Source organism: Erithacus rubecula (genome assembly GCF_903797595.1).
Source record: "Erithacus rubecula genome assembly, chromosome: 3".
Lineage (NCBI taxonomy): Eukaryota > Metazoa > Chordata > Aves > Passeriformes > Muscicapidae > Erithacus > Erithacus rubecula.
The window spans coordinates 114,798,957-114,825,351 of NC_136689.1; the positions used below are offsets into that span (position 1 = coordinate 114,798,957).

A 26,395-nucleotide genomic window follows, 5' to 3' on the forward strand; every position below is an offset into this window, starting at 1 on the left:
ATCCAAACATTTTGTATTATTGAAATGCAGTATGGAAGCCTCCAAAACAAACTTAGATCAGCCCTGCAGCAGCAGCACATTGTAAGCCAGAAATTATGATTAATGCATTTAGTATCTGTGGCCTGAAATTAGCCTAATGTGTATTTCAAAGGTAATTTTTCATTTTGTTCCTTTGTATGCAACAAGTGACTATGACAAGCAATAGAAGTTGAGCAGGAGAACAATAATGGTACATAACCATGTTATGAGTTCCACTGCAGAGCTGGTCAAGAGCTGACTATTTAGAACTATTTAGAAACATAAAATGTCCATCATGAGTGTGAAGCTATAAGCAAAGTACTGTTGTACCATGCATAAATGTTTCATTACTATGGAAGAAACTATTTCTGGCTGGACCAGTGAACCTCTATCAGGAAAGGCTCCATTAAATTTAATAACTTGTTTATCCTTTAATAAGTGGGATTTCAATTCTTAAAATTAAGCACAGATATTAAAACCTGAGAAACAAACTTCTTACATTACACAGGTTACCTATCTAATCTGAGCAGACAGAACTTTTCTACAGAACAATAAGAAAAAGAGTAAGAGAAGATAAACGTTTGCCAAAAATATCAAGACCCAAAACGCACATTTAGTTTCAAAATTCTTTTATTGCAGTTGGATAATAAGAGATAAATATCTAAGAGCAAAATCCAGTAAGTCACATTTATTTTCCTTTGGAACAATTCTGCAAACTGGTTTTATGATAAAGAACAAAAAGTTGCACTACATTTTGGAACATTTTGTTCTTTAAAACTGGTCAGACAGGTGGGAAATATTAAAGTACTACAAATTGGATGAATAATTTTCCACTTCGGCTTCATTTCCCAAACTGAACAAGTCCAAGCAAAAGAAACTATGATATTTTCTGCTTTGGAGATACATATCAACTGGTAATGCACTTCAAGCTATATTAATTTGATTAAAAAGTTTATCCTTAATAACCTGAGACATCAATCCATGTATAGCTTCTATGGTGGTCTTGCAGCTGAAAAACAAGCATAAATTCAACGTTGGATAAAAACTGAACTGAACTGTCATTTTCCTTGAAGATATCCAGCTGTTTTGGAAGTTCAGGGTGCCCATAACCCCATGAATCTTAAAAACTGTCCAGAAAGGAACAGTCACACACAGCAATTTAGCCATTGTTGCCAATACCTTTTTGTTACTTAAAAAAGGTTACTTAAAAACTGACTATACACACAAAGACCAATTCCAGAAAACTTTGTGTTGCAATTGAGGACATCTTACATTAACAATAACAAGTGGGCTCTGTGGTCATCTGAACCAAAACAAAACAAAACAAAAGTTTTTAGGGGAATGGAACCATCAGCTGGTATTATCAATACCTGCAGGCTCTCACTGCTTTCTCCCTTATCACCTTTGCCCAAGCCCAGGATAGTAGTGTACAGTAATTGTGGTTCCTCTGAGAAACTTTACAAGGAACATTAAAGTTTATAGAACAAATCAGTTATTGGTCAAAATATGCAATGTGCAAAATCCCCAAAGAGCTGAAAGGATTCCTATTGATCCAAGTTTTCCCCAATGTCCTCCATAGGGCAATGTAGTAATAAAACCAGACTGTACAAATGCAAAAGATGAATCAGGACTGAAGGCACAGGGAATAGGAACAATTTACTAGAGATAAAGGAATCCTAGGGAAAGCAAGCTGACTTGGAGCACCATTTGGTTAATGCATATGTCCCCTTAGAAAATGGATTAGAGATGTGCATGGACAATAACAGGAGTTATCACACAGCCCAGTGTAAGCACCTTTATGCTAATACTTTACAGCACTGTTTTCCCAAAACAGGCATGTCTAATAATGGTTTAGTGATTTTTGCAGCCTTATTTCTTCAGAGTAATTTAGGTCACACTAAATTAATTGTCCTGTGTCTGCACAGGTCCTCTACTGTCTTTTCTCTTAGGAAAGATCAGTAACTGAAGAAAAATATGCATCTGTAAAAGTGTTACACTCAATTTTGGGAACTATGGTAGCTTTTGTTGCAGGAAAGCAGAGTTCATGAAAAAACAATTCCTTCCAATCCCTTACAATTTATAAACTAACTACTGATGAAGACAAAATAAAAACAGAGAAGAAAAATACCTACAACTGCTGCAACAAGTAATATAGTAGCATAATCAGAGAAGGAGCTATTTCTTAGAATAACTGTAAGCATGTGAGAGGAAGGAGAAAATAGAATACAGTCAGGACTATGGGACTCCAAACAGCAATGCAAACTTATCAGCAGCTCCATCTTCTTCATGTCCTTAAAGCATTGTTATTCTGTTTCCCTACAGGAATTGGGACATATAACTTAAACCTGGCTGCTATGAGCTAGCAACAGCATTAACTCCACTGCAAATGTATTCTGCAATTGAAATAGGCTAAATGGGTATTAATTTTTATAAAATCAACCCTCCTTCAACTCGATCATGTTTGTTAGAAAACCTGTAAGAACTTATTATGTTAACTTTCCAGGAACAGTAAACAAAGGTGTGCCAGGGGGAGAGAACACCAGGAAACTGTTCTATTATCAAGATAAAGTGATGGGGAAGAGGGACAGAAAGCCTCAAAATCTGCAAAACATCCCAGATTTTGTTCAATTTTTGCATGCTGTTCCAAGGGATCCTACAGAATTGTTTCCTTATTAAATGTAATTATACATCTCACTCAGAATACTCCTAAGGTGTGTGCAAGTGAGTCCTGCCTCCCCCACAGATGGACTCAGTTTGTACCACCATACACAGTGCAGTATTTCTTGGTTTCCAAAGTCTGATATTTGCCAAATACAATGTTTTTGAACAACCCAGCTGTATGAGCTGTTGCATACTATTATCTTCTGTTAAAAAATTTTAATTGGAAAAATGGTGACTCTAACATGATATAGCCTAAGCACACATATCATTTTAAGATTATTGAGAAAGAGATGCGAGTATTACTGAGAAGCAACTTGTGTATTTCAAAACTCAAAATAAACAATGCTGATCACCAATAAACATAAGGAAAACTGAGGGAAAATATTACAGCTTCTTTGAAATAATATTGTACACCTAGTGATAAGAAGTTTATAACTTACAATAGCAAGTATTTGCTGTCAGGCAGGGTAGCTAAATATAAAGGCCAGACTATCTGGAAGCTACTTCTTAAAAACAAAAACAACAAAAACCCAACCTTTTCTTATTTCTAAAAAATCCCCAATATTAATTAATAAATATGAAAAAAAGGAGTCAATAATTTTTTTGTGTTACTGTGAGTATTAGACAGGCGTAAACTAAACTTACTGGACTGTTAACACTAGTTCTTAAAATCATGTTCTATACCATAATTTTATTTACTGCCAGTTTTAACCTGGTTAACTATAAAAATGTGCTAATTCCTAGCAAAGTTACAATTTTGCATTAGACAGAAAACATTTTTTTGCCAGATACAGATAGAATTGTACATCAATTTTTAATTTAATAAAATAGTGTTAAATTTATTCTAAACCCCTAAAAATTAAAAATTCATTGTAGGTTTAATAGCGGCAAGATTTTCTTTAACTTTCAAAAACAATTAGTGACTTCTGAAGTCTCCCATTCCTATCTATAATCTCATTCTTATCTCTAATATTCTCAGGTTACAATTACAGGTATGATAAAAGTCTAAAACCAAATACTTCTTTTTACATGAAGAACACATGGATTTGTTATCTTACCTGTCTCTTGTTGCTTTTGCAAGTTTGTCTTCTGACTTCTTGTCATGAGTCTCTAAACCCAGCATGAAACTACCCCTTCCAAGCTGAGCTTCTGACTGTTCTAATTTTTCAGACAAATCAAAGACTTGGCCAGTGGTGTAGTCAGCATTCTTAGGAGAAAGAAAGGAATAAATATTTTAAAGTTAAGCTATGAATTGAAGCATTTATACACAAAATAAACCAAATCTGAGAAAAAAATTTCAAAGTCTAGTGCTGCATGTTTTAATCTATATCTGCAATTGAAGTGATATAGAACATGAGTGGTGGTTAAGAGAACAGAAGTTGAACATCTGACAAACGCTCAATACCTAAAGCCTGAATTGGGCTCTTTTTATTACTTTCAACCCATGCCCTAGATTATGTAGGAGTAAGTAAAACTCAGTTGGTTTTGACCACGAGAAAAAAAACCCCTGGCTTCTGCAGAGGGAAGGTTAAAATGCTCAGCTGTTAACCTGAAGGTCCACCTGAAGTAGTTCTATTGTAACCTAGTTTTAATGGTTCCATTATTTATTTTTTTCTTAAGTGTTTACTTATTAAACACCATTATTCACTGCAGTGCTCTATAGAGATACAAGGTAAAAAAGTTTTTAAGACAAAACCTAAATGTATAGAGAGAACTTGGTAAAATCAAATGTGTTATTCCCACCTTCTACTTTTACAGAGCAGATATGAGGAACATTTCAGTATTTATGATTAGGAAAATCTTCCCTTCTTGTTTTATCTGACAGATTCTTAATGTGGGATCTGTTATCTATCAGTGTGCATTTTACAGCAGAGGGCCTGGCTTTCAGACTCATGAATGAATCAATGCACACAACTGTGGTACTTACAGTAAGCAAACTAGAAGAACTGAGAGTGTTCACCCAGTACTTGTTCCACAACAGCTCAAGCAATTTACGATCCAAAGATGATTTAAAGTATGAGACTTCTAAAGCATAGTACCTTTAAAAACAAACATGCAAACAAAGTAAGTGTTCATCTAAATATGTCTTGCTTGACTATCGCATCTGAAGTACATGCAAGTCAAAAAATCCTTATCAGTGGCAAATATCTTCAAAAATTCAAAGCACTAAAGGTTACTCCCAGTTGCAATTCTCTGTATGATTTTCCATAAGTAATTAATATATAGATTTAATACATAATCCTCATACATACTTCTGTGTTTTATTAAAAGAGATTGCAAGAATTTTTAAATTGTTCTCTTAACAACCTTGCTTGGGTCTTCAATACTGTAATAACTAACAGATGCTTGTAGTTTTCACTTCTAATTTTTTGAGGAATGCTTGGTAGCAGTAAATGTTACAAAGAGGCAAAGAATCTTACATTCTACCCCAACTATTTTGAAAGCCAAGCTTTAGTGGTGTTACAAATTAACACACCCAGTAATGCAACAAAAGGAGCTGCACAGCACTTGCCCCTGCTCAGAAGAGCAGTGGGATCACAGCCTCCCCAGTCCTGCTGATGAATTGACATCTGACCCTTTCCTCCCTGCCCCAACAAGGCATCACTGCTTAAAAGTGTTCAGAAATCTACTGCTAAAGCTTTTAACCAGGTTCATCTTCATCTTTGCAGAGTTCTCCCTTAAAACATCTCCTGATAAATGCCCATAACACTTTTTTCACAAAAACAAGAGTACTAAAGCAACAGTGAACTTCAAGATTTGAAGCTACAAGAAATTTACTTTTCCAGAATTAGCAGATTTACTAACCTAAACACACAAAAATATAATAAAGTTAGTAGCTTTTTTGTTACTTACTGTTTACAATGTACACCAAAGTCTTCTATTTTATTGAGTGGAATAGTCTGGTATTCAGAGGGACCTTCATCTGGAGGTTTATAGCCCTAAAAATTTAACAAATGGCAAAGATGGTACAGTAATTATGGGGTTTTCAAAATGCCTAAACTTCACAAAAAAAAAAAATATACCTCATGCAAATCTAGATTATTTTTGTCTAGAGAAAACGACATTTCCCCTGGTAGCCTGAAATTCAGCACTTTCTTGGACCTCAGGTTTATATTTGGCTTTACCAGCTGTACTACTCAATATATTTGCAGATTTATCAAAAGCAAACTAGTGGCCATACTTGAGTTTTTTCAAATGAGTAACAAGGCAAGCTATGATTAGATCATTTCTTAGATCAAGGAACGAGCAAGCTTCTTCTTAGACAGTATATCTCTACTTGTTCTTGGAAATTTTGAGGGAAGATTTGAGAAGAGGGAAGAAACATCCATGGATAAGTCTTAGAGATACCTAAAACTTTCAGTTATGTGTTTAGCCAAGATGTTGCCATTCACAGCTACTGACTAAGCAAGAACTGCCTGCAGTCCACTGTGAGAATTCCCTAAAAATATGCTTCTCATGTGCATTTTCCAGATGGTTTTCAGGTACAGGTTTCTTCTCCCTGTTCAAAATTCTCAAAGTATTTATAAAGTGGTTTTGCCTACAGAAGTGAATATTCTCTTCAATCACAAACTGTTCTAAGATTTCTTATATTTTTGTCAACACCAAAATAATGCCCAGACTTCTCACAAACATTGAAATTTATGAAGTAATGAAATTTAATTTTTATTAAACAATTAATTTTGGTAATTGTTTTACTGGATGGCTGACTGAAGTTCTTGATAAGTCACTAGTAACTGAGTGTTTAAAAGATATACCTGAACTTTACTGGATTAAAATTAAATAGCACAATCAGAAGTAAACATGAGAGGATGCATTTGGAGACCTAGATCTCCAATACTGATGTGATTTTTTAGTTTTAAGCCTAACCCATATTGTTTAATTAACTTTTTTGTACATAAGTTTGTGAAGATTTATAATATTTATTTGAAAAGGTTAAGTAGATAGTTTTGATAAAACTATTTAGTGTTTTAAAATGAAATGCAAATGACAACATATTAAACATGCTATTAACATTTCATTTTAAGTCTAAAAAATAAACAGAGAACTAACATAAAACAATCTTGATTAATGCTACCTACAAGTACATCCATTGAAAACCAGCTATATGGAGCTACACAATTTTGGGACAGCTCCACAATCTGGACAGTGTAATTGATTTAACACTGCCAAAACTCTACAAAAACCAAACTAGAAGTAAGCCTTTATAAACATAATCAATACCCAAAGGCATGCAGTAACCAGTGTATGGGCACATCTTCCTTTGGAATGAACATTCAGTACAGCACAGCAGACCAAACTCAGACAATCATTTAAGACACTTCAGTGTTCACACACTAGATAATTTACCTTAGGATATGTCCTAAAAGCTCCAAGATTTACTTTTCCTGCAGATATTGTTCTTGTTGGATCAATCTGTAGAAATACAGGTAATACTCATTACATACATTTTACAATTACATAGTAATCTTATTTCAGAAATGCAATTAATGCAAATTGTATTCGTTCTGTTATAAACAGTACTTTTTCTGTTGGCATAAAACTCTAAAAAAGTGAGAGTATCAAAAGTCTTCAGTGGATTATTTTTTCAAACTAATTTTCCTTATTTCCTAAATACTTAAAACCCCTTATGTTTAAGAACTATACCGTAACTGAAACAATGCAGTGAAAATGGTCTGGGAAAGCAACACTACTGGTCTGGCCAGTATGTGGCCAGCAAAGCAGGAGTGGCACCAGTTTAAAGTGTGGATCTAACACCTCCATCGTACAAACTACATGCTACTAAAACACTGACAGACAGAAATCCAAAAATTATTCCCCTTAACACGATTTGCTATGCAGGGTTACTAGCCAGTACTTACAACCACTGCTACGAAGGGCTCCTGAAATTGCTGATTAAGCATCTGGGTACTGACGTCGATGCCCGAGAGCCAGCAGCCGTAGCCGGGGTGACTGTGGTACCAGCCGATGGCATTTTCCAGGCGTCCCACCTAAGGAAGAGAAGAGAGGGGAAACAGCTCCCTCGCTCAGATCCATTCCCAAAGCACCGGCTGCCCTCCAGCGGCACTTCCAGCACAATGCAAGGCGCGGCAGGATAAACAGGAATTTCCACTGGTGACAAAATATTCCTTAGAAACCGTACAATGAGTAGTACTGGCATTCTCTGCTACAGCTGCTGCCACAGAACAGCGGCCTGCAAGGAGCCTGGTGCTCCTGCTTCAGTCACAGCTGGAGTACAGAAGAGGTTCCACACAGCTGGATGGGGAGCTGCTGCTCCCCAGCATGGCTGAGAAATTTCTTAGGGATATAACAGAAGTGTATCTAATCTCATGTAATGTAGGAAACATCAGCAGAGAATGAATTATTTGGTATGGTAACATATCTCACAGGCACATACTATTAGATTAGTGGTAGATTTAAAAAATAACTGCAAAGGCATGCTTCCAAACACCAGAAATGAAATAAGTGATTGCCTCAAGATGAACTTTTGACAACTTTTTATCAGATAAAACCTCAAAATAGGAGTTTCCAAACAATACACCAGGATATCTCTAAAAACACTGGAAAAGAAAGGAGCAAAGCCAAAAAACCCCAGGAGAATAAACACCCATTGAACCTAATGTTTGAAATCCTCTCTAAGGAATTGTTTACTGGTTGCCCCAGTAATGATAAGACAGAACACACAAACTGCCTACTTTATTTTTTAACTGGTGAGGAATATTTGTATTTTCTTTACAACTACAACAACTGATTTCCACATCAGCCACAGAGCAGTTGTATTTCTGCTATACTTCTGCAAATGAGAACTTCACTGTATAATCAGCTTTAATATGGATCTCTGAATAGAAAGTGATAAAGATGGGAAACAGACAAGTGAGTCTGTTCATCTAAATTTCCAAATGATAAATATGAATAATTAAGTTGCACTGAAACTTACTTATTCCTTCATTGGCATTTTCTTCACAAATACATCTTTCTTTTATGGAAAAGAGCAGCATACTATACAGTAAGACTTCCTGTAAGTCAGGGAAATATGTATGTGAAACTGTTTACAGGGCCCTGCGTTCCGTGCTGCTGACACAGTTCTTACTGTCATGTTTGAGGAGAGACAGGACAACAGGGAAGGCACTTGATCACTGGGGGAGAGAGGAAGCCTGCAATCCCCAGGTATGTTCCTGTAGCTCACAAGGATCTCCACGGCGGGGTCACACACCCCCTGTCACCTCTCCTCACCTGCTTGGCGTTCTCGATGTAGGCAGCCATGTACTCGTAGGCGGCGGCCTGCGCGTTGACGCGGGTCTCGGTGCCCTCCACGGGCAGGGCGAAGCTGTCCATGATGATCATGGTCTCCCCGTCCACCTTGCCCAGCATGAGCCCCATCACCTCCAGGTTGCCGCCGGACCTGGCGTGCATCACCATCTTCAGCAGCGCCAGCGCTGAGATCTTGCAGTACTTGAAGTAATGGTGGCTGCAACAACGCAGAGGCCGGGAAGGGAAGGGCAGAGCCATCAGGTCCGGCCGGTCCTCACCGCCCGTCCGCTCCGCCGCCCCGCTCCCCCGCCCCGCTCCCACTCACTCCTTGGTCCAGGGCTTGGCCGCCAGGATCTCCTGCTGCTGCTTGCGGTCGTACTTGTAGATCTCGTCGATGCTCTGCGCCTCCTGCATGTTGTTCGCCAGCTCCCACGTTTTCTGCGCCATCCCGCTCCCGGAGGCGCCGCTTCCCGCGGCCGCCATCGCCCCGCTCGCGGCCCCGGCCCCGCTCCCGGCCCCACACCGCGCACCGGGCCGCCGGCGGAACCAAGCGCGGCGCGGGGGTGCGCGCCGAGAGTGGTACGGTCCGCGCAGGCCCGGGCGGGCGGCGCTGCGCCCCCAGCGGCCGCGCTCGGCTCTGCACGCGGCCCGGCCCGGCCCGCTCGCCCCGTGAAGCGGCGCCGCAGAAACACGACCTCGGCCGGGCGGAGGCTTTCCTCGCTATTTATCCGTTTATTTATTTACTTGTGCTTTTAAAATTACTGTGTCCGGTTCTAGGCTGCTCAGGACGAGAGAGACACGGAAGTTCTGGAGCAGGTCCAGCGGAGGGCAACAAAGATGTTTAAGGGACGGGAGCATTTCTTGCATGAGGAAAGGCTGAGAGAGCTGGGCCTGCTCGGCCTCGAGAAAGAGACGACTGAAGGGGGTCTTATCAATGTACAGAAGTATCTAAAGTGGGAGTCGTCAAGAGGATGGAGCCAGGCTCTGCTGGGAATTGCCAAGCAATAGGACAAGAGGTAAGAAAACTGATGCACAGGAAATTCCCCCTAAAGATGAGGAACAACTTCGTTACTGTGCAGGTGACAGACCACTGGAACAGATTGTCTAGAAAGGTGGTGGAGCCTCCCTCCCTGGAGATACTCAAGAACCGTCTGGATGCAACCCTGTGCCGTGTGCTCTATGTGACCCTGCTTGAGCAGGGAGCTCGGAGCGGGTACCCGCGGCGGTGCTTTCCAACCTGCGCTCCTCTGGGATGCTGAAACCCGCCCGCCGCCGCCGCGCCCCCTCCCGCTCCCTTTCCCCGCCCGGGAGGAGGCGGCGGCCGGGTCGCGCCGCCCTCCGGGGCAGCGGGGGGCGCTGCGCGGCGCCGCCCGCCGGGCTCCGCCGCGTTCCGGAGCGGCGGTAACGCGCGGGGCGCGGACGGAGCCGCGGCCGCCGGGACCGGTGAGCGGGCGGCGGGAGCGACACGGCGCCCGGGACCCTCCTCGCAGCCGCACCGGGCGGTTCCATCGTCCGCATCACTCGCAGCCCGGAGCGGCTGCAGCGGCGCCGGGAGCGAGGGGGGTTCGCTGGTCAGCCAGACGGGCTCCGAGGCGGGACGGGGCGGGGGCGCGCCCGGTGGGTACCGCTGGGTCTGGGGGGTCCCCGCGGGGGCGGTGGGGCTCGGTTCGGCTGGGCTTGGCTCGGCTCGGCTGGCCCAAGCCCTCCGGTGGGGCCGCTTGTTGTGCGGCCGTTGCCTGACAACGGCGCCGCCATCCGGAAAGGGGCCGAGCCCCGAGTGCCGCGTCCCCGCCCCGCAGCTGCTGCCCCGGGGCCCGGAGCCTTCGCCAACGCCCCGGAGGTGCTGCCGAGGAGGGAAGGAGGGAAGGAGGGAAGAAGGGAAGGAGGGAGGCGGGCGCTGCAGGCCGGGGGAGAGGCGCTTCCCCGAGCTGTTGCTCGTGGAGAAATAAACCTCATCTCCCGGGTCTGAAAGTTTTTCAAAATTAGTGTCATTTTGGATCAAATTACGTGCTCTGAAAAATACATAAGCCCTGTAGTGGAGGGAAAGTAACTCGCGAAACTTGTTGCTTGGTTGTTCAGAGGATGGGTTGCCTTCTCAGTTGCGAAAAAGTCGCGTTGCTTTAGTCAAGAGTTTATTATTTTTAAAAGGCCAGACCCTGGAATCCGTGCTCTTTCAGCAATTAATTTGAAAGTAAAGTACAGGGAGCGCGTCTCTGCATTCACCAGGATACGGAAGCAGCCAGTACTAATTCTTTAGGAAGTTTGGGCTAAACTTTGAGCAGCGTTTCTTAGTGACACAATTAGTGGCCGTTTAACTTGTTAGTACAATTACTAATCGTGGCATGTAGTTGCTCTCAAAGCACATCCCTCCTTGCCACCCGTGCGGCAGTTCATGTGAATGGGAATTGCTATTTTCCCAGTGCTCCTGATGATATTTCAGTATTATGGTGGCATAGAAGAGACAAAATCTGCTTGCACATGTGGATTTTTAAATTGCGTGCGTTTTCCTGAACAATTAGGAGGGGTAGGGAAGCATTAAAATAGAGTGCAGTAAACACTGCCTTAGGTGATAAAGTAGCTATACAATGCGTAGGTAAATATAGTACATACAATGCATATGCACATAGATGTTTTGGATACCTTGAATAGAGAGAGACATGCATTATTAACTCTGTTTGGGCATAGATCCAATAAAAATCTCATGTCCAAACTTGACTTACTGTTCTTGAATATCTGTATGCTTTCTATTGCTTGGTACGTTTGCTTAAGTTGAAGTCTACCTAGGTGACTGTAATTACTCAGAGTTGCCTTTGTCAAAACTCTGAATAAGGAAGAGAGGCTATGAAAATCTAAAATCTTGAAAGAAAAATATGTACAAATATTTTTATGGGCTGTTTTCAGACAGTACTTGAATATAAAGCAGCAGTGTTTTTAATAGAATTTTACTTTGAATAATGCATTGTTTTGGGACTGCAAATTATCCAAGATTTAAAGTTGCAAGAGCTAAAGAAAGACTGATAGATATGTGCTAGTGCTATCAAACATTTTTTACAAATACCATTTGCAACTCAGTTTTCCAGAAAGCTAGAAAAATATGTTTACACCATAATTTTGAGGGCATATGGATAGACTTTTAAATGTTTACAACATATTCTAACTTTCTCTTTGTGCTCTGTGCATGCCCATGGAGCGATGTCTCCCAGCTTGGTTTTGAATCTGCTACTTTTGCTAGTAATTGCAAGGATCTAGACATGCACAAAAAGAATTCAGATGCATTGCTAAAATGAAATTGAATGAAAATGAATTATTTTATCCTGAATTGGTGTAGTTTCAGGCTGTGCCTCAGTGTGCTTGTGCAGCCATGGGAGGTCGGTTTGAAGTTGACAGTTCCCTGTGAGTTTGGTGCTGTCACCTCTAAGATAGTTCACTGCACACCTGGGGGCTGTGGTAGCCCTCATCTCAGACAGAAATGTGTTCTTTCTTTATTTTTATTGTGTTTAGTCATGATCTCTTCACATGGTACAGTAGATGATAAAGTTGGTTAATATTCAGTAGGATATTTGCTTACATGCTGATATACTTTTGGAACTTAACAGCGTGTGTGTCACATTGAATTTAGCTCTCTTTTGCTTAGAATAACTAAGAAATTTTTATTTTTTGGTATAATATATTCTTTTTGCTTATCTCATAAAGTTTGCACTGATGCATATTTTAAGAAGATCAACGCAAGTAGAAGGATGTTAAGACATAAAATGTCTGGATATTTCTAAGAAGGATTTGTCTATTCTTCCAGGCAACTGTGCTGTATTAAAGGCATGCTGAGTCAATGGTGCTGTAGCATTAGTCAGCTTAGTGTTCTCCAAGGCCTGCAGTTGCCAGCTTTCTTCACACCAGTTGAATTGCCTGTATAGTTCAACTGTAACTGTTTTGTCTTTGGTTTTTAATTTATTATATTGCTCTTTTGAGCAATATGATAGGAGGGTAGAATGCTGGAATACTCATTGTGCCCTTATTCTAGTTAGAAAATACACTGGGAAGACTCCTTTCCTTATGCCAGCTCTCAGAATAAGTTTGGTACCATTCCCATGCAGTGATTTGGAAACAGTGCTGGAGTTTATAAATGCTGTTGTAAATAGAGGTAGGAAATATAGATGTTACAGTCAGGGAGTGAGCTTTTGGAAAGGCTTCTCACAGTGCCTCCTCCATGTGGTAATTTTCCTGTTGATGAATGTGCAGCACAGGGTAGGTGATGAGACCAATTTCTAAATTCTTTTAGTATGACAAGTTGTTTCACCCTTTCAGAGCAGTTTTTTCATTATTATTATGTAACCTAATACGCTAAATAAAATTTACCATGCCTGGAAACTTATCCTCTTTCAGATTTCTTTTATCCTTTATCAGTGTGCAAAACTAATGAGATTAAAGATTTAGGACAAATCAGATGGGGGAATTTATTTTTGGCGTTGATTGTCCTGTATTACCACTAGGAAATGTAAATGGGTTGGCCTAGTTCTGCCTCCTTTGTAACAATACTATAATTTTATATTATGAATCAAAAAAAGAGAAAAAGTTTAAAGGAGTACATTCTAAGGAATACATCAAGCAAATGTATTCTGTAAATTAAGTTAGCATGGAATTTGTGCATTTTTTATTTTCATTTTGCTTCTACTGAGAATTTATCCCAGTCTTTCATTATTTTTATGTTTACCTGTGTGCTACTTTATTATCTTGGAGGTGGTGATGTATTTTGTTGCTGTTGTTTTAAGTTCTTCAATCATCTTCCTGAAATGGTTTTCTAATACATCTTTATTATTGGCCTCTTGTTTGCTTCATACAATCTTATATAAAAATACTGAATTAGCCTCACAAAACCTGCTGTTTTAATTTAGATACTGGATGTGATGGCATTTTTCAGAAACCCGCATAAGCAATCCTTTTGGTTAAGCTGCATGGAGTGATTTGAGGGTCATAATTTTCTTAATTTTGTGCTTTTTTTTAAGCATGGAATATAACTTGAGGATTTTTTTTTCTTTTTTTTTTTTTTTGGTTCTTAGTAGGCTTGGTTTTATAAAACTCATCCTCCAGTGGAGTTGGTGTAAATACTGGCTGGAGATTAGGATGAGTAGGCTTGTATGCAGTCATTCTTTCTGATTTTGTCTTTCCTTTTCCATAAGTAGTTGGTATGCTTTGCAGTATTTTTGGTTCTGAATAGGACTGTTCTGACTCAACTTTGGTACAGTTTCATTGATGTGACTTTGATTGACTTTAACTTTATGATGAAGTTATTGAAAGCAGCAATATACATTAAATTCCACAAATCAGGTGCTAAAATTTCTCCTTGGAAGGGCCTTTCAGTTAAATATGCAAGATGCACAACTAATAGAAGAGAGGTAATTAGCTCTTCCTCAGTACATGCTTTCTTAGAGATCACTGTCTGATTCTCAGTCAATACTTCCTCATATCCCTGATTTTAGGATTATTGCAGACTTACAGGTGTTCTTATTGCCTCTGCTATTTTAGTGGTACAGGAGGCAGGTAGTTGTCTCCAACTCCAGAAACACTATGCATGTATTTTGTGAGGTCTTTTTTTTAAAAAAAATCATGTATTGTTTTCAGTAAGATGGATTATTTTTAAAACTTCTCATGATAGTAAGTTAAGCACAGAATGAATAGTGTGATTTGGTCCTTGTTTTAGATGGTACATGTGTTTTGCACTTTTGGTCCTTTTTTCCCTAATGATTCCTTCATGCTCTTAACTTTTCTGTGTTTTCTAATTTTGATTTTATAGTTGACTGAGGAAGCTTATGCTAGTGTGTAGTGAAGGGTCACTAGTAGACTTGCAGTTAAAAAAGACAACCCCCAAACACTTCAACCCTGTTAGGGAAAGAGATTAGAGAAGTATCTTCAGTCTTGTAGTCCAAAATCTTTGAATTTTCTCTCCAGTGAAACATCAAGTGGTTTCCTCCATGGATGGGTTTCCCAAGTCAGTTGTTTCTTGACCCAGCAAATATCTTAAGGCTTATAGTTCTGAGGGAGAAATCTGATAATTTTTAACTGCTGTCTTAAGCAATAGTAATTGAGCTTTAAATTTTTGAGGTTCTAATGTAAATGCTATTTCTACATCTTTTCTGTAACCTAGAAATGATGGCGGATGATTTAGAAAAATTTATCGAAGACCAGAAGGCAAAGTTGGCACAAGATAAGGCAGAACTTGAAAATGATCTACCTTACATGGAAATGAGGGTAAAAGTATTTAAAAGCTTTCTTGAATTTTAAGTCTTGACTGGAGCTTGCTTTTACTGTGCTCTAAAAACTGTATTTGTTATTAAAGATTAGTCTATTCAAAGTAATTTCCAACTTGACTACTTCATATCTATATGTAGAATTTTAAAAACCTGTTTGCCACCAGGCATGCACAGTAAGGTTTGTGTTTTGCAAGTCTTGTACATGGCTTTTATGAGTCCTTCACCCTTCCCTGGGAAAGTGACTAGCAGTGATCTGTCATCTGCCCACTCCAGAGCTTGGCTGTTGGGGTGGGAATGGAAGGTATAAATATCCTCAAAATTACTGTTCCAAAAGCTATAAAATATAAAAACCAAATAACAATTAAAAACAATCTGTTCTTATCACAGTTTTCCTATTAATAATTTTCATGTGTTAATCCAGCAATACTTTCAATCTGTGTTCTCCAGTGCTAATAATTACATTACTGATGTTGTTATTTTATGTGATATTTCATCTACTTTGTGATGCAGTAAGGCATTTTGTTTTGTTTTCAGAATAAGGAATCAGAGAAGATTTCTGAAACTAGCAACGTGTTAATCTCCATGGCTAAAGAAAATATACCTCCAAATAGTCAACAGAACTCTCCTTTAGGTATAGTATATATTTTTCTAATATGTGTTCTAGATTTAAGTAGCATTTGATTACCTTTGACAATTTTTGAAAGGGTATTACTGCTTTTTATCTTTAATTGCTAGGATGATCATTGTAATTCAAGTGCCACCTTGAATAATTCTTCAGTCTTCCAAAAGTCTTAGGATTGTATGAAATTTTTTTGTGATTAGGTTTTCTTTTTTTGTTTATGTAAGGAAAATATGCCAACAGCCATGTCTTTCTTCTTGCAAGGTCATGCCATAAAAAATACCCCAAATGAACCAAACAAAAAACCTGCTTGCCAGTCCTTGATAGATGATGTGTCCTTTCCTGTTGTATTTGGATGGACCAAAATCATTGAAAGTCTACCTTTCATCTGGACTTTACTGAGAAAGAGTACATTCCCTGTATGTTGTGCCAGGGAAACATGGCCTCTTTCTTTCAGCCTCTTAAGAGTTCTAGTCCAGCTTGGCTAAGATGCACACAGTTAAACTAATTTTTCTTTTAAATAGTGTCTTTCAAACATTCAGGCAGTTTAAACTGGTTTTATTGCTTTTGTAATTTTTTACAATGTAGTCATTTATTGTGCAAGGAAAGAACATGGACTTCATTTTGAGTGAAATCTTAACCAAGTGAAAAGGTTAGATTTATTTTGATGTGGCTACTAGCTTAATATCTGTTTTCTTTATATATTGTCCTTTTTCTTCTTTTCTCTGTGTCCTTTGTGACATTTGATTGAAAATGTGTGATAGTGTTCTTTCCTCCATTTTTCTGTTTCTGCAATATGCCACCTTTCCTTACATGTCCTACCATCTCCCTTTTTTTCTTAGCTACACTTGTGCAGCTCAGGTTTGTCCTGAGAGCTTTAGAGTTTTTCTGTGTCCTATTTCTTGTTGATAATTAACCCTTTTCTTTCACGTGGAGACACCTTGGGTTATTACATCACTAATTTTTGTACTATGCCTTCTGTAATTCTGCAGCTTCCAGTGGGGTGGAGCTTGAGCTTGTGAATCTCAACTGGGTCCTAGCTGCATAAGTAACAACAAGGTTTTTATAGGGATGTTGAGTAAATAGGACTTCTAGTCACCAGCAAGGCAAGCTCCTCAATGACCTTTAGAGGAAAACTTCACTTAAAAGTACTTGAAATGATACTTAAATATTCCTTGCCTCCAGAAGTGATAATGGATAAACTTGGTTAGAGGGCAGCACTTGAATAAGTATCTATCACACATTTTGGCAGTTTTATTTGGCTCAGCAGGTTACTCCTGGTGTTGATAATTCTTTGCTTAACTAAGGAAACATGATACAGAAAACAGAACACAAACGGTAGTATCTGATTGGGCTTTATTAATATTAAAATAGGTTTTTTTCTTGTTGGAGAGCTATAATAGCATGTCATGTTGTGTTTGTTGCTTTAAATTTGACCTAACTGATGATACCTGAATATACTAACACAATGAAGTATTACTGATAAGGGGCATTCAGGTGATCTTAAATGAAAATAAAAAGTAGGTATTGCCATATTGTGGTTTAACCCCAGCTGGCAACTGAGTAGAGCCGCTTGCTCACTCTGCATCAGCAGGGTGGGGGCAGAGAACTGAGAGAGTGAAAGTAAAAAATCTCAAGGGCTGAAATAAAAACAGTTTAATAACTGAAAAAATAATAAAAAGGAAAATAACAGAAAGAAGTAAAACTCAAGAAGGACAAGTGATGCGAATGTAAAAAAAAAAATGAATTGCTTACCACCAACTGATGCCAGTCCTTGAGCAGCGAATCCCACCAACCTCCCTCCTAGTCTTACTGCTGAGCATGATGCCATATGTCATAGAATATCCCTATGGTCTGGGGTCAGCTGTCCCAGCCATGTCCCCTGCCAACTCCTTGTGCATTCCCAGCCTCCTCGTTGGTGGGTGGGGTGAGAAGCAGGAAGTGTGAGCCCTGCTCAGCTGTAACTTGAGACATCCCTGTGTTATCAACACTGCTTCCAGCACAAATCCAAAACACAGCCCCATACCTGCTACTGTGAAGGAAATTAACTATACCAGCCAAACCCAGCACTTTCTATAATAATCATTTGGGTGCTGAAATGGATGGTTGCTGATATTACTGGCTTGCTCTGCTTTAAAACACTGTAATTTCCTGTGGGTTAAATCAGATGGGACTTGTTCCTTGGTAGCTACTAAGTATATTTTATAGTTCTAGCAGTAATGTTGAGGTTCAGACCAAATAAAGTTGCAGATATTTCTCAGTATTGCATACATGGAAATGTTTATGTAAAAATGAATTTTAAATCTTAACATCTAAAAAAGATAATCGTCAGTGTGATTTTTTTGTGGTTAATGGAATGTGAAATGGCAAATAAACACAGCAAATACAGAATAAACAAAAGTAAAAATTAAAAAGAAGCAATGTCCCTTATTCTGTCAGAAGAATTCAGACAAATTAGGTAGAATGTATGTTAACTGTGATGATTTTGCTCTGCTAGACTCTGCAAAAGTGATTTTGAAATGGGTAGTTTTCAAATATCCCCCAGATCACTACCTGTAATTGTTATCTCAGTGCTTTTCTGGTGGCCAAAAAAAGTCCTTTGTCACAAAATTAATTTTAAACCATTTTTTGTTTGAGTACATTACGTATTTGAATCAAAGCACTGGATTCTCAGTCCTTTTCTCCTTTACTTTATGCTGAATTTCAGTAGCATCTGTGAAACTACTGAGTAAATCTTTCCTCCAACTTGTTAGTTGCTTCTTCTCAGTTTTCTAGAATTAATTCAACAGTAATAAGGCATAAGATAAAAAGCAAGAGCAAGTAGCTGAAACAAACTATTTCTTCTTCTGTATTCTATTTTACTTTATAACCCCTTTTCTGAAGTTTGAAATAGTGCTTTTTTTTTAATGGAACTCACACTTACCTAATGTGCAAAATTAGGTGAAAAAGAACTTGCAGGTTGGAGAAGACCCTGTGCAGATATTGGTTAATAGTTGGACTCTGCAGATTGTTTCAGAATAGCATAGGAGATATTTAATCAGAACCTTTGGTTCTGAATATCAGGCTGACTCCTATTTGCCACTCCTTCCCTGTTACACTGTTTTCCTGGCTCATGAGGATAGAATAAGTCAGAATATATCTTGAGCCAGGCCAAATAAACTACCCTACAATAGATTAGGACTGATCTAAGAATAAGCCTTGAATATCCCTCTCTTCACTTTTATTCCTTGCTACTAATTTTGCATAGATCATGAGATGCAGAAATGCTTGTACAGAAACAATATGAAATAATAAAAATACACACATTCCCAGTTGTAATCTTTGTCACTATTTGTGTGATTTTGTGGAATTCACTACTCTGTGGAGAGTGGTGACAGTGACTACAGAAATGGGCTTCTGGGGTAGAGGATGTTTCTTATAAAGTACTTTGAAATGCATTTTGGGAACAGCAAACAGCTTGCATTGCATTATATTTTATTATATTTTAAGAGTGCAGCTGCTATGAGACCTGATAGTAATCTCAGAAAAGTACTAATGTGTTTTGGGTCTACTACGATTAAAAACACTGAGGTGGAAAGAACAATGATTATTGTTTTTATCATATGGTCAGATTCTCTTTATTTGTGTAGGAGCAAACTAATTTTTCACATGCTAAACAAATAGCCTGTTGCTTTCATTTGGGAAGTATGTTTTCTACTGTGTGCTAAACACACCTTAAAATATCAGAATAATTTAGAAACTCATATGTCAAAGGAGTTTTCTGTGGAAACACATTGACAAAAGAAATATGTAAAAAATTCAGCTTATGTTGCCTTTTTTTTTTGTAATAGGGAGAAAAAGTTGAAGGAGGAAAGGAGCACCATCCAAATATCAGTCTATTTTTCTATGCTTTTCACCCAGCTACTCATACAGAGACGGTGGCTTCTTTCAGCTGTCATATAATTACTGGTTGTACGGTTAATTCTTTTTTTATTGCTTGTGTCTGAGAAAAATCCAGATGTAGCTTTTGCTTTGTGTTGATACAAAATAGTAAATAATGGTATTTAATGGTGTTAAACTTTCAGGTGACTATGGCTTGAGTTTACCTCTTGGAGAAGAATATGAACGAAAAAAACATAAACTCAAGGAGGAGCTTCGACAAGATTACAGGCGATATGTTTCTCAGGTAAAGCTGCTTGTCTGGTTGCTTGACTTTAGTGAGTCTCTTAAAATTTTTCTCTCATTTAATTGAATTAAAAATAATATTTGAAATTTTTTTTATGGAGGCATTTATTATAAACAATGGCTGATTTTGAGGACTTGAGTGAAGGTAATTTCAAGATGTTTTATTTATATATTTTAGGCTTCTGCAGATCTCGTTGCCATGTGACTACATACTATTTAGTACACTTCTTTCTGAATGTTTTATTTCTTTCTTTTACTTCTTCCTTGTTTTTTTTTCTTAAGAATTTAAAAGCTGTTACCTCCTGAAATACTTATGTTTCTGTGGTCTGTAATTGGGGTAAGAATATCCCTGTACTTATTGTGACTCCATTTGACAGCTTCTTTTCAATTTTAGAAAGAAAAACCTTTGATGTTCTGCTTAATGTGATTTACTAAATGTCACAGTAAATTTGAAATTGAAACGATATGTATGAAATGTCATCATCTTGGGAATATTCTGTACCTGCATGAATCAGAAAAAAAAAAGGAACCAAATAATTTCTCTTTTATGAAAATACTACTTACCAGAGTCTTTAGTTCTTACAATGGATGAATGAATTTGCTTTAAGAAAGGAAGTATTTTTTGTTAAATCAAATATTTTTTACTCAAAGACTCCTTTTGAATAGTATCTTTTCCCTGATTTTTAGGGTATTTCACAGGCAAAAAGAAAGGTAGGGTGCCTTTAATATTATTTTATTTTCTTTCAGATTAGTTGCTTTTTGCTTTGTTTGAAAACTTTATGCTCTTGGAATTGAAAAAAAAAAATCTTATCTTTTATTTGTGCTTCATGCATTTATGCATGCTGTGGTGATTAGTTGTGACTAACAGCATTGCTTGCTTTGTGCAAAATCATTACTTACATATATTATTTTCCATTCCTAAGTTTTTTAAACACTTGTTGATTTTCTTTTCCCTATGCACTTGCCATTGTTGCTGTCTAATGCTGGCTCTACAGTAGTTTTTATTTTAGTAGATATTTGCTTCAAGGATTATCAGTTATGTAGATAGTAAGAGTTCAGATTTTTTTTCCTTGGTATACATATTTTAAAAAACTAGAATAAAACAGTAAGTTATATAAATATTAAATATACTGCAACCAGAGTCAGGACTTTTTTCTTCCCTGTCTCTATGAAATCTCATCAGTGGTGCTTAGGGAAGCAGTAGAGCCACTTATTTAGCACCTACTGGTCAAAATGCAAGAATACAAATTAGCATTTTAGGGGAAGAAATAACACCTCTGGTGTTATTTTTACAAGCTTTGTTTAATTAGTTTTAATTTAAAAAATATTTTTATACTTTTCTGTATCTGTAATTTTGAAATATCTGTCCATCGAAATTGTTCAGATTGAACAAAATCAGTAGAGGACTAGGAGGTAATGTGGTAGAAACACAATCTACTGTTTTTTTCTGGGGTTTTGAATGACATGAATATGATACATGTTGGCTCTATTAGCATGCACTACAATTCTTAAATAGCAATAGCAACAGCAGAATAAACTGCCTTCTTAACCTCTAATCAAAATAATCCTTATATAATTTTTGTTTCTTGTTTTATTTAAATTTCCAGATTATTTTCAAAGTTAGAATATTGTGTTAAAACTTAATGTTTAATAATTATAAACAATGTACCCAAATAATGTAATTTTTACTTTAACTTCTAGTGTTTTATTCTCAACTGGACTTCAGTTTTACAAATTTAGGTTTACAAAGCCTTTTTGTTTGTGTGTTTGGTCTAGTACATTTTAGCTATATTAAACTGATAAGGACCGAGGAGGAGCTAAGATGGCAATCTCTAATTTCTTTTTCCCACCTGAAGAGGACTGGTGGAGCTTCTAGCAGATCTCACAGTGATATTTTTTTTTCTTTTCTTGTTAATAACTTGCTTAGTCTTGTTTATATAGAAAAATGCAGCTTCCGGGTTCTGATTTTGGAAAATATGTTTTTAAGATCAAAGGTAATCTCTATAAATGTCTTCAAAATGCATGCAAATAATCACTTAATAATGAGGATTATAGTTTATTTACTTTTTTCTAGTAGAAATAACTTGCTTTTCCATACATTGTCTTGGTGCTTGAATATTTTTGCATGATTATTGAATCCCTTAAATCCTTTAATGTCTAGTTTGAAATGTCATTTATAATGATATTGGTTTGTACTGGAAGGGGTAGAGCTCTTACTTCTAGACATTCCTCTAAGCATCTAGGCCACATTGCAACATAGATAAGAAAAGGAAACAATGCTAGTGAAACACTGTATCTCACCATTCCCCTCTTCAGCCCATGACACACAAATAGATAGTCTTTTTATTAAAGATAATCAGATTTATGAAACATATGATTGACTGGGTATAGCCTGGGGATGCTTTTAATAAAGGAGTGATGTATGATAAATCCTCTAGACTTGGAATCTAAAGACCTGCATCAGCACTGGTAATTGGTTTGCAGAGCAGGTAGTTTGACTTGCTGCACAAACCACATCCCAAGATGCAGCCCAGGGATCTATGTGGAATAACAATATACTGGTGGTGATGGGAACTTCTGCTCTGAAAGTGACTGATGGTCCATAAGGAATTGCAAGATTTGATGATGGGTCATTACCCTGAAAAATTTGGGCACAACTGGTGTGGAAAACACAGTTGAGATAGAGGTGTGCTACTTAACATGAATTCCATCTGCAAAAATAAGAGGTAGACATATGTTTTCTGCTGTTTGAAAAAGCAATTTTTCATCTTGAGTAAGTAAGTGTCTTGGAAGATTCCTCTTATATTAGTACAGACACTTGTGCTTGTGCTACAGAAGAACTGGGTGGGGTTTCTTTGAATAGAAATAGGGTTTTTAATATAGAGACTAATTTACATAATACTGGAAATAAAGTGACGTGGAGGAAGTGACAAACAGTTTCAAACTCAAGCTTTAAACTTGACAAAGACATTTACTTCCTGCATTCCTTGACTTCACTTCATTCATGTGTTCCAAAACCATTCCAACCTTTTCAGAATGTGAAGGTTGTCTTCAATCTTTATTTCATCAAATTGCTCAAATTACTTTAGAAAATATAATACCTAACAACTCTTTAATGAGCAAGATTTGGTATTTTAAATTGTATTGAATGGTTTAATTTTTTTATGTAGAAAAATCTGACTACTGGTGAAGTAGATCCATATACTCAGGGATTATCTCTTCCTATTGATGAGCGAAGATCTGCCAAGGTAAATATATGAAGAAAATTAAGTAAATGAAGTATAACTTCAAAATGGACTTGGGTGTTGAAACTGTTATGGAAAAAATATTTCCACTTAAATTTTTTTCTTTGGTTAGTTTTTTTTGTTTTTTTATTTTCTTTACAGAAATGAATGTTTTTGGATGTGGTAATTAGTAATAATTTTCAGAAAAGTCTGTTTCTTCGCTTTTTTTTTTATTTCTAATCTTAGGTTACTTGTATTCTTAAGTTTTAGATACTTGGTTTTTATTATGTAGATATAATTCTATACTGATACTAGTTTGTGTCTGATCCACTCTGATCCACACATTTAGAGCACCTGATCTGTTCAAAACCTCTAGTGGTTGTGCTTGGGTTTTGTTCAGCAGTCACTATTGATCTGATCTCCTGCCCTCACACTGTTGGCCCTATAGTCCCAGTTTCTTTCTTGTGTTTCCTTGTAAATTGATCCATGAAGTTGACTCAGCAGAAACACTGTAATTTATCAATAAATTATCAATATTTTTTTCTGACAAACACCACGGGTTGGTTGTTAAGATTGGTCATAGCACAGCAGAGATTCAGGGCAATAAGATAACCTGTGTTGCTGAAGGAGGACCAGAGATTTGCACTCCTGGGGGTTTTGTTTGTTTTTGATTTTGTTTTTGACCTTTACTGCCTTCAGTTTGCACTGTTGATCCGTGTTTGGGGCTATGCTGTCACTGCAGTCTGATGCAAGACTTCTGCTATGGCATTGGTTGGCCTTGCCCTTGTGCTTAAACTTTCTGGTGCTCTTGGTTTGGCTGCAGGAGGAGACAGATGAGCACTCAAAGTGAAAATTGCTTTTATGAAAAAGCCTTAAACTCTATGTTATACAAGTGTAGAAAGGAGGCAGCCAAAATGAAACTCCCAGGAAGGGGAAAGGACTCCTCAGGGGCAGCATGCACTTGTACTGAGTTTATGTTAGTTGCAGGTTTTCATGAACTTTGTATTAACCCTTGCAAGTATGTGTGCTCAAACAGTGAAAAATAAAGTATGTTTGATTCATTCTGTGGAAATTAAAGATGTGTTTGTACTGAAAATATGTCTTGTCATTGATGGGTTTATATCATAGCAGTTCTGTGCAGGTGTGTTGCATCCTTTTTACCCATCTATTTGTTGCTCTTGCAGAACTCAAAAGCTGCCAGGAGATGTCACACTGTGCCCTGTTAATCAGTTGGCCTCTGAGCCGAATAATGAGAGGTTAACATTTGCATTTTGGTTTCCTTTATTAGGTCAAATGTGCAGTCACATAGCATATTGAATTTTCTGCTGAGTGTTTTGCCACCTGTTAAAGACAGTGCTGCTTTCAGATCTGTTTTCATGCTTTATATTGTAACTGTTAGAAAACTTGTAGAAAACCTTTTTTTTTGGAAAAACCCCTAAAAATGAAACAGTTTTGGAGAGGATTAGTCTAATCTGCAAACATTTTAGTAATCTGTTATTTACATGATGATTGAAGTATAAATTATTTTTGTTTGAAATTTGTTCATGAGAAAGTAAATTTATGTGTGATACTCAGTTTTGTTTTTTCTTTAATTGGAAAATGCTGCAGTGGGAAAGAGCCTGATACATAATACTGTAGTATAATTCTCTTGTTTTTCCTTCATATGATTGTTGGAATAAGGTGGTATAAGAGATATGTAATTATTTAGATGCTCTGAACAGGGACTAATATCAAGAAATAATACAATTTAGATCTTGCTTTATCTGGAGACTTTTGTATTTAATATTATATTATTAGGCTGTTGATGGACAATTCATGTGTATTTTTAGACCTGTGAAAGCTGATTTTAAATGTTATCACATTGCAAAAGTAGCTAGGACAACAAGCATAGATGCTGGTTTTTTTTTGGTTTTCCTTAAATTCTTTTCCACTTTTGACTTTTGCAGTCAGTGTAGCTGCTTGTCTGAATTTGACATTACATATTGTAGTTGATACATCTTGTCAACACTTGTATTTGTTATCCTGTTTTAATTGTGAGGGGGCAAGTCACAACTAACCTAACACAAAGAAATTGTTTGAAAATCAGCTGTAAATACATTCGAATTGGAAATTAGAAGATGTTGGAGCAAGGCCCTGGTAGATTTTGGAATAGGCTTAGCAGGAGGAAACCTACCTGGTTTTGAAGATACATGCACAGTGTCTTTACTTTTTTAAAGATATGCAGTAGTGTTTTTGGGGATTAGGCTTTGTGCCCAAGAAGCTGACCTCTACTTACAGATTTCAGATTAAGAGAAAGTGCTATGCTAAGAGAAAATGAGATAAAACTTCAAAGTAATTCAAGCCTTACTTGTACATCACGAGGAATGTGAAAGGGGGGGCAAACACAGTTTGCATTTATTCATTTAGTATTGCAGTTCTATGAAGTTAAAAGCTACTAAAAATGCAAAATTATGATGCTCTTTTCAATGCCTCTTTTAGGAGAGATTACGGCTTGAAAGAAACAAGGAGTACAATCAGTATCTCAGGGAAAAAGAAGAATGGAATGAAAGGCTAAGGAAATTAGGGAAGAAAAACAGAGAGGTAATACAGTTTTACAGTCTTATCATTTATGTCTCAAACATACAAAGTAAGACAAAATGCACAAATAATGTTCAGTTAGGCTATATTTTTATTATTGCATCTAAGCAAGTCCTGTTTATGACTCACATGGTGCAGTTCCTGATTCCTGCTTCCATCATGTCTGTCTGGTAAAAAGATGCTTTCATTTTGTCTGAAGCAAATCCCTGTTGTTCTTGATGATGAAAGTGATATCCAAAAAAGCTGTCTATTTGAACAAAATGCTGAACTTCACATAGTGTTCCTTAGCTTTTGTTTGTAGATGCTTTTTTCCTCTCTCTTGTGGAAAGCCAGACAAGTGTAGCAGCCATACAGGATATGGAGCTGTGCATTTGTAAATAAAAATCAAGAAGTCTTTGCTTCTGAAAGTGAACTAGATGTAGTCCAGTCCAGTTCTGAGCTGAGGCCTTTGATTTACATGGCAGTGAGCAGCTGGGAACACACCCCTCTATTGATGGGGGAAGGAATCAGGAGTGAAAGTGAGAAATAGTGTAGGTTGAGCTGAAGACAGTTGAATAGGTAAAGCAAAAGCTGCTCACACAAGCAAAGCAAACCAAGGAATTCATTCACTTCCCCTGGACAGGCAGGTGTTCAGCAGT

General features: G+C 37.7%; 2 protein-coding genes across 3 annotated transcripts in view; one reads left to right on the plus strand and one right to left on the minus strand.

The window, feature by feature from the left end:
- Nucleotides 1-630: 630 nt before the first annotated feature.
- On the minus strand, nucleotides 631-9,503 carry COPS5 (COP9 signalosome subunit 5). The gene is made up of 8 exons (XM_079301540.1): nucleotides 9,254-9,503; nucleotides 8,911-9,145; nucleotides 7,539-7,667; nucleotides 7,027-7,092; nucleotides 5,533-5,618; nucleotides 4,607-4,718; nucleotides 3,738-3,886; nucleotides 631-1,027 (listed from the first exon to the last, which is right to left on the minus strand). The coding sequence occupies exons 1-8, from the start codon at nucleotides 9,409-9,411 to the stop codon at nucleotides 943-945; spliced, it is 1,020 nt and encodes a 339-aa protein (XP_079157666.1). The 5' UTR covers nucleotides 9,412-9,503; the 3' UTR covers nucleotides 631-942.
- Nucleotides 9,504-10,225: 722 nt separating this feature from the next.
- CSPP1 (centrosome and spindle pole associated protein 1) overlaps nucleotides 10,226-26,395 on the plus strand; it is a gene marked incomplete at its 3' end in the record, with an annotated part of 60,302 nt that continues 44,132 nt past the window's right edge. The window contains exons 1-7 of one of the 2 annotated variants that reach the window (XM_079301534.1): nucleotides 10,381-10,545; nucleotides 15,068-15,171; nucleotides 15,708-15,804; nucleotides 19,857-19,957; nucleotides 20,644-20,667; nucleotides 23,127-23,204; nucleotides 25,659-25,760. In XM_079301534.1, coding sequence (XP_079157660.1) covers nucleotides 15,070-15,171; nucleotides 15,708-15,804; nucleotides 19,857-19,957; nucleotides 20,644-20,667; nucleotides 23,127-23,204; nucleotides 25,659-25,760 — 504 coding nt within the window. In that variant the 5' untranslated portion in view covers nucleotides 10,381-10,545; nucleotides 15,068-15,069. The other variant, XM_079301535.1, reaches the window with a different exon arrangement.

What these genes read in the sequence shown, in the direction of transcription:
- COPS5 (XM_079301540.1), bottom strand. Translation starts at nt 9,411, where the DNA reads ATGGCGGCCGCGGGAAGCGGCGCCTCCGGGAGCGGGATGGCGCAGAAA. An exon ending in TTTGGTGTACATTGTAAACA is followed by an intron (nt 4,719 to 5,532) that starts GTAAGTAACAAA and finishes TTGTTTTTAAAG; the next exon opens with GTACTATGCTTTAGAAGTCT. An exon ending in GTTCTTCTAGTTTGCTTACT is followed by an intron (nt 3,887 to 4,606) that starts GTAAGTACCACA and finishes CTTTCTCCTAAG; the next exon opens with AATGCTGACTACACCACTGG.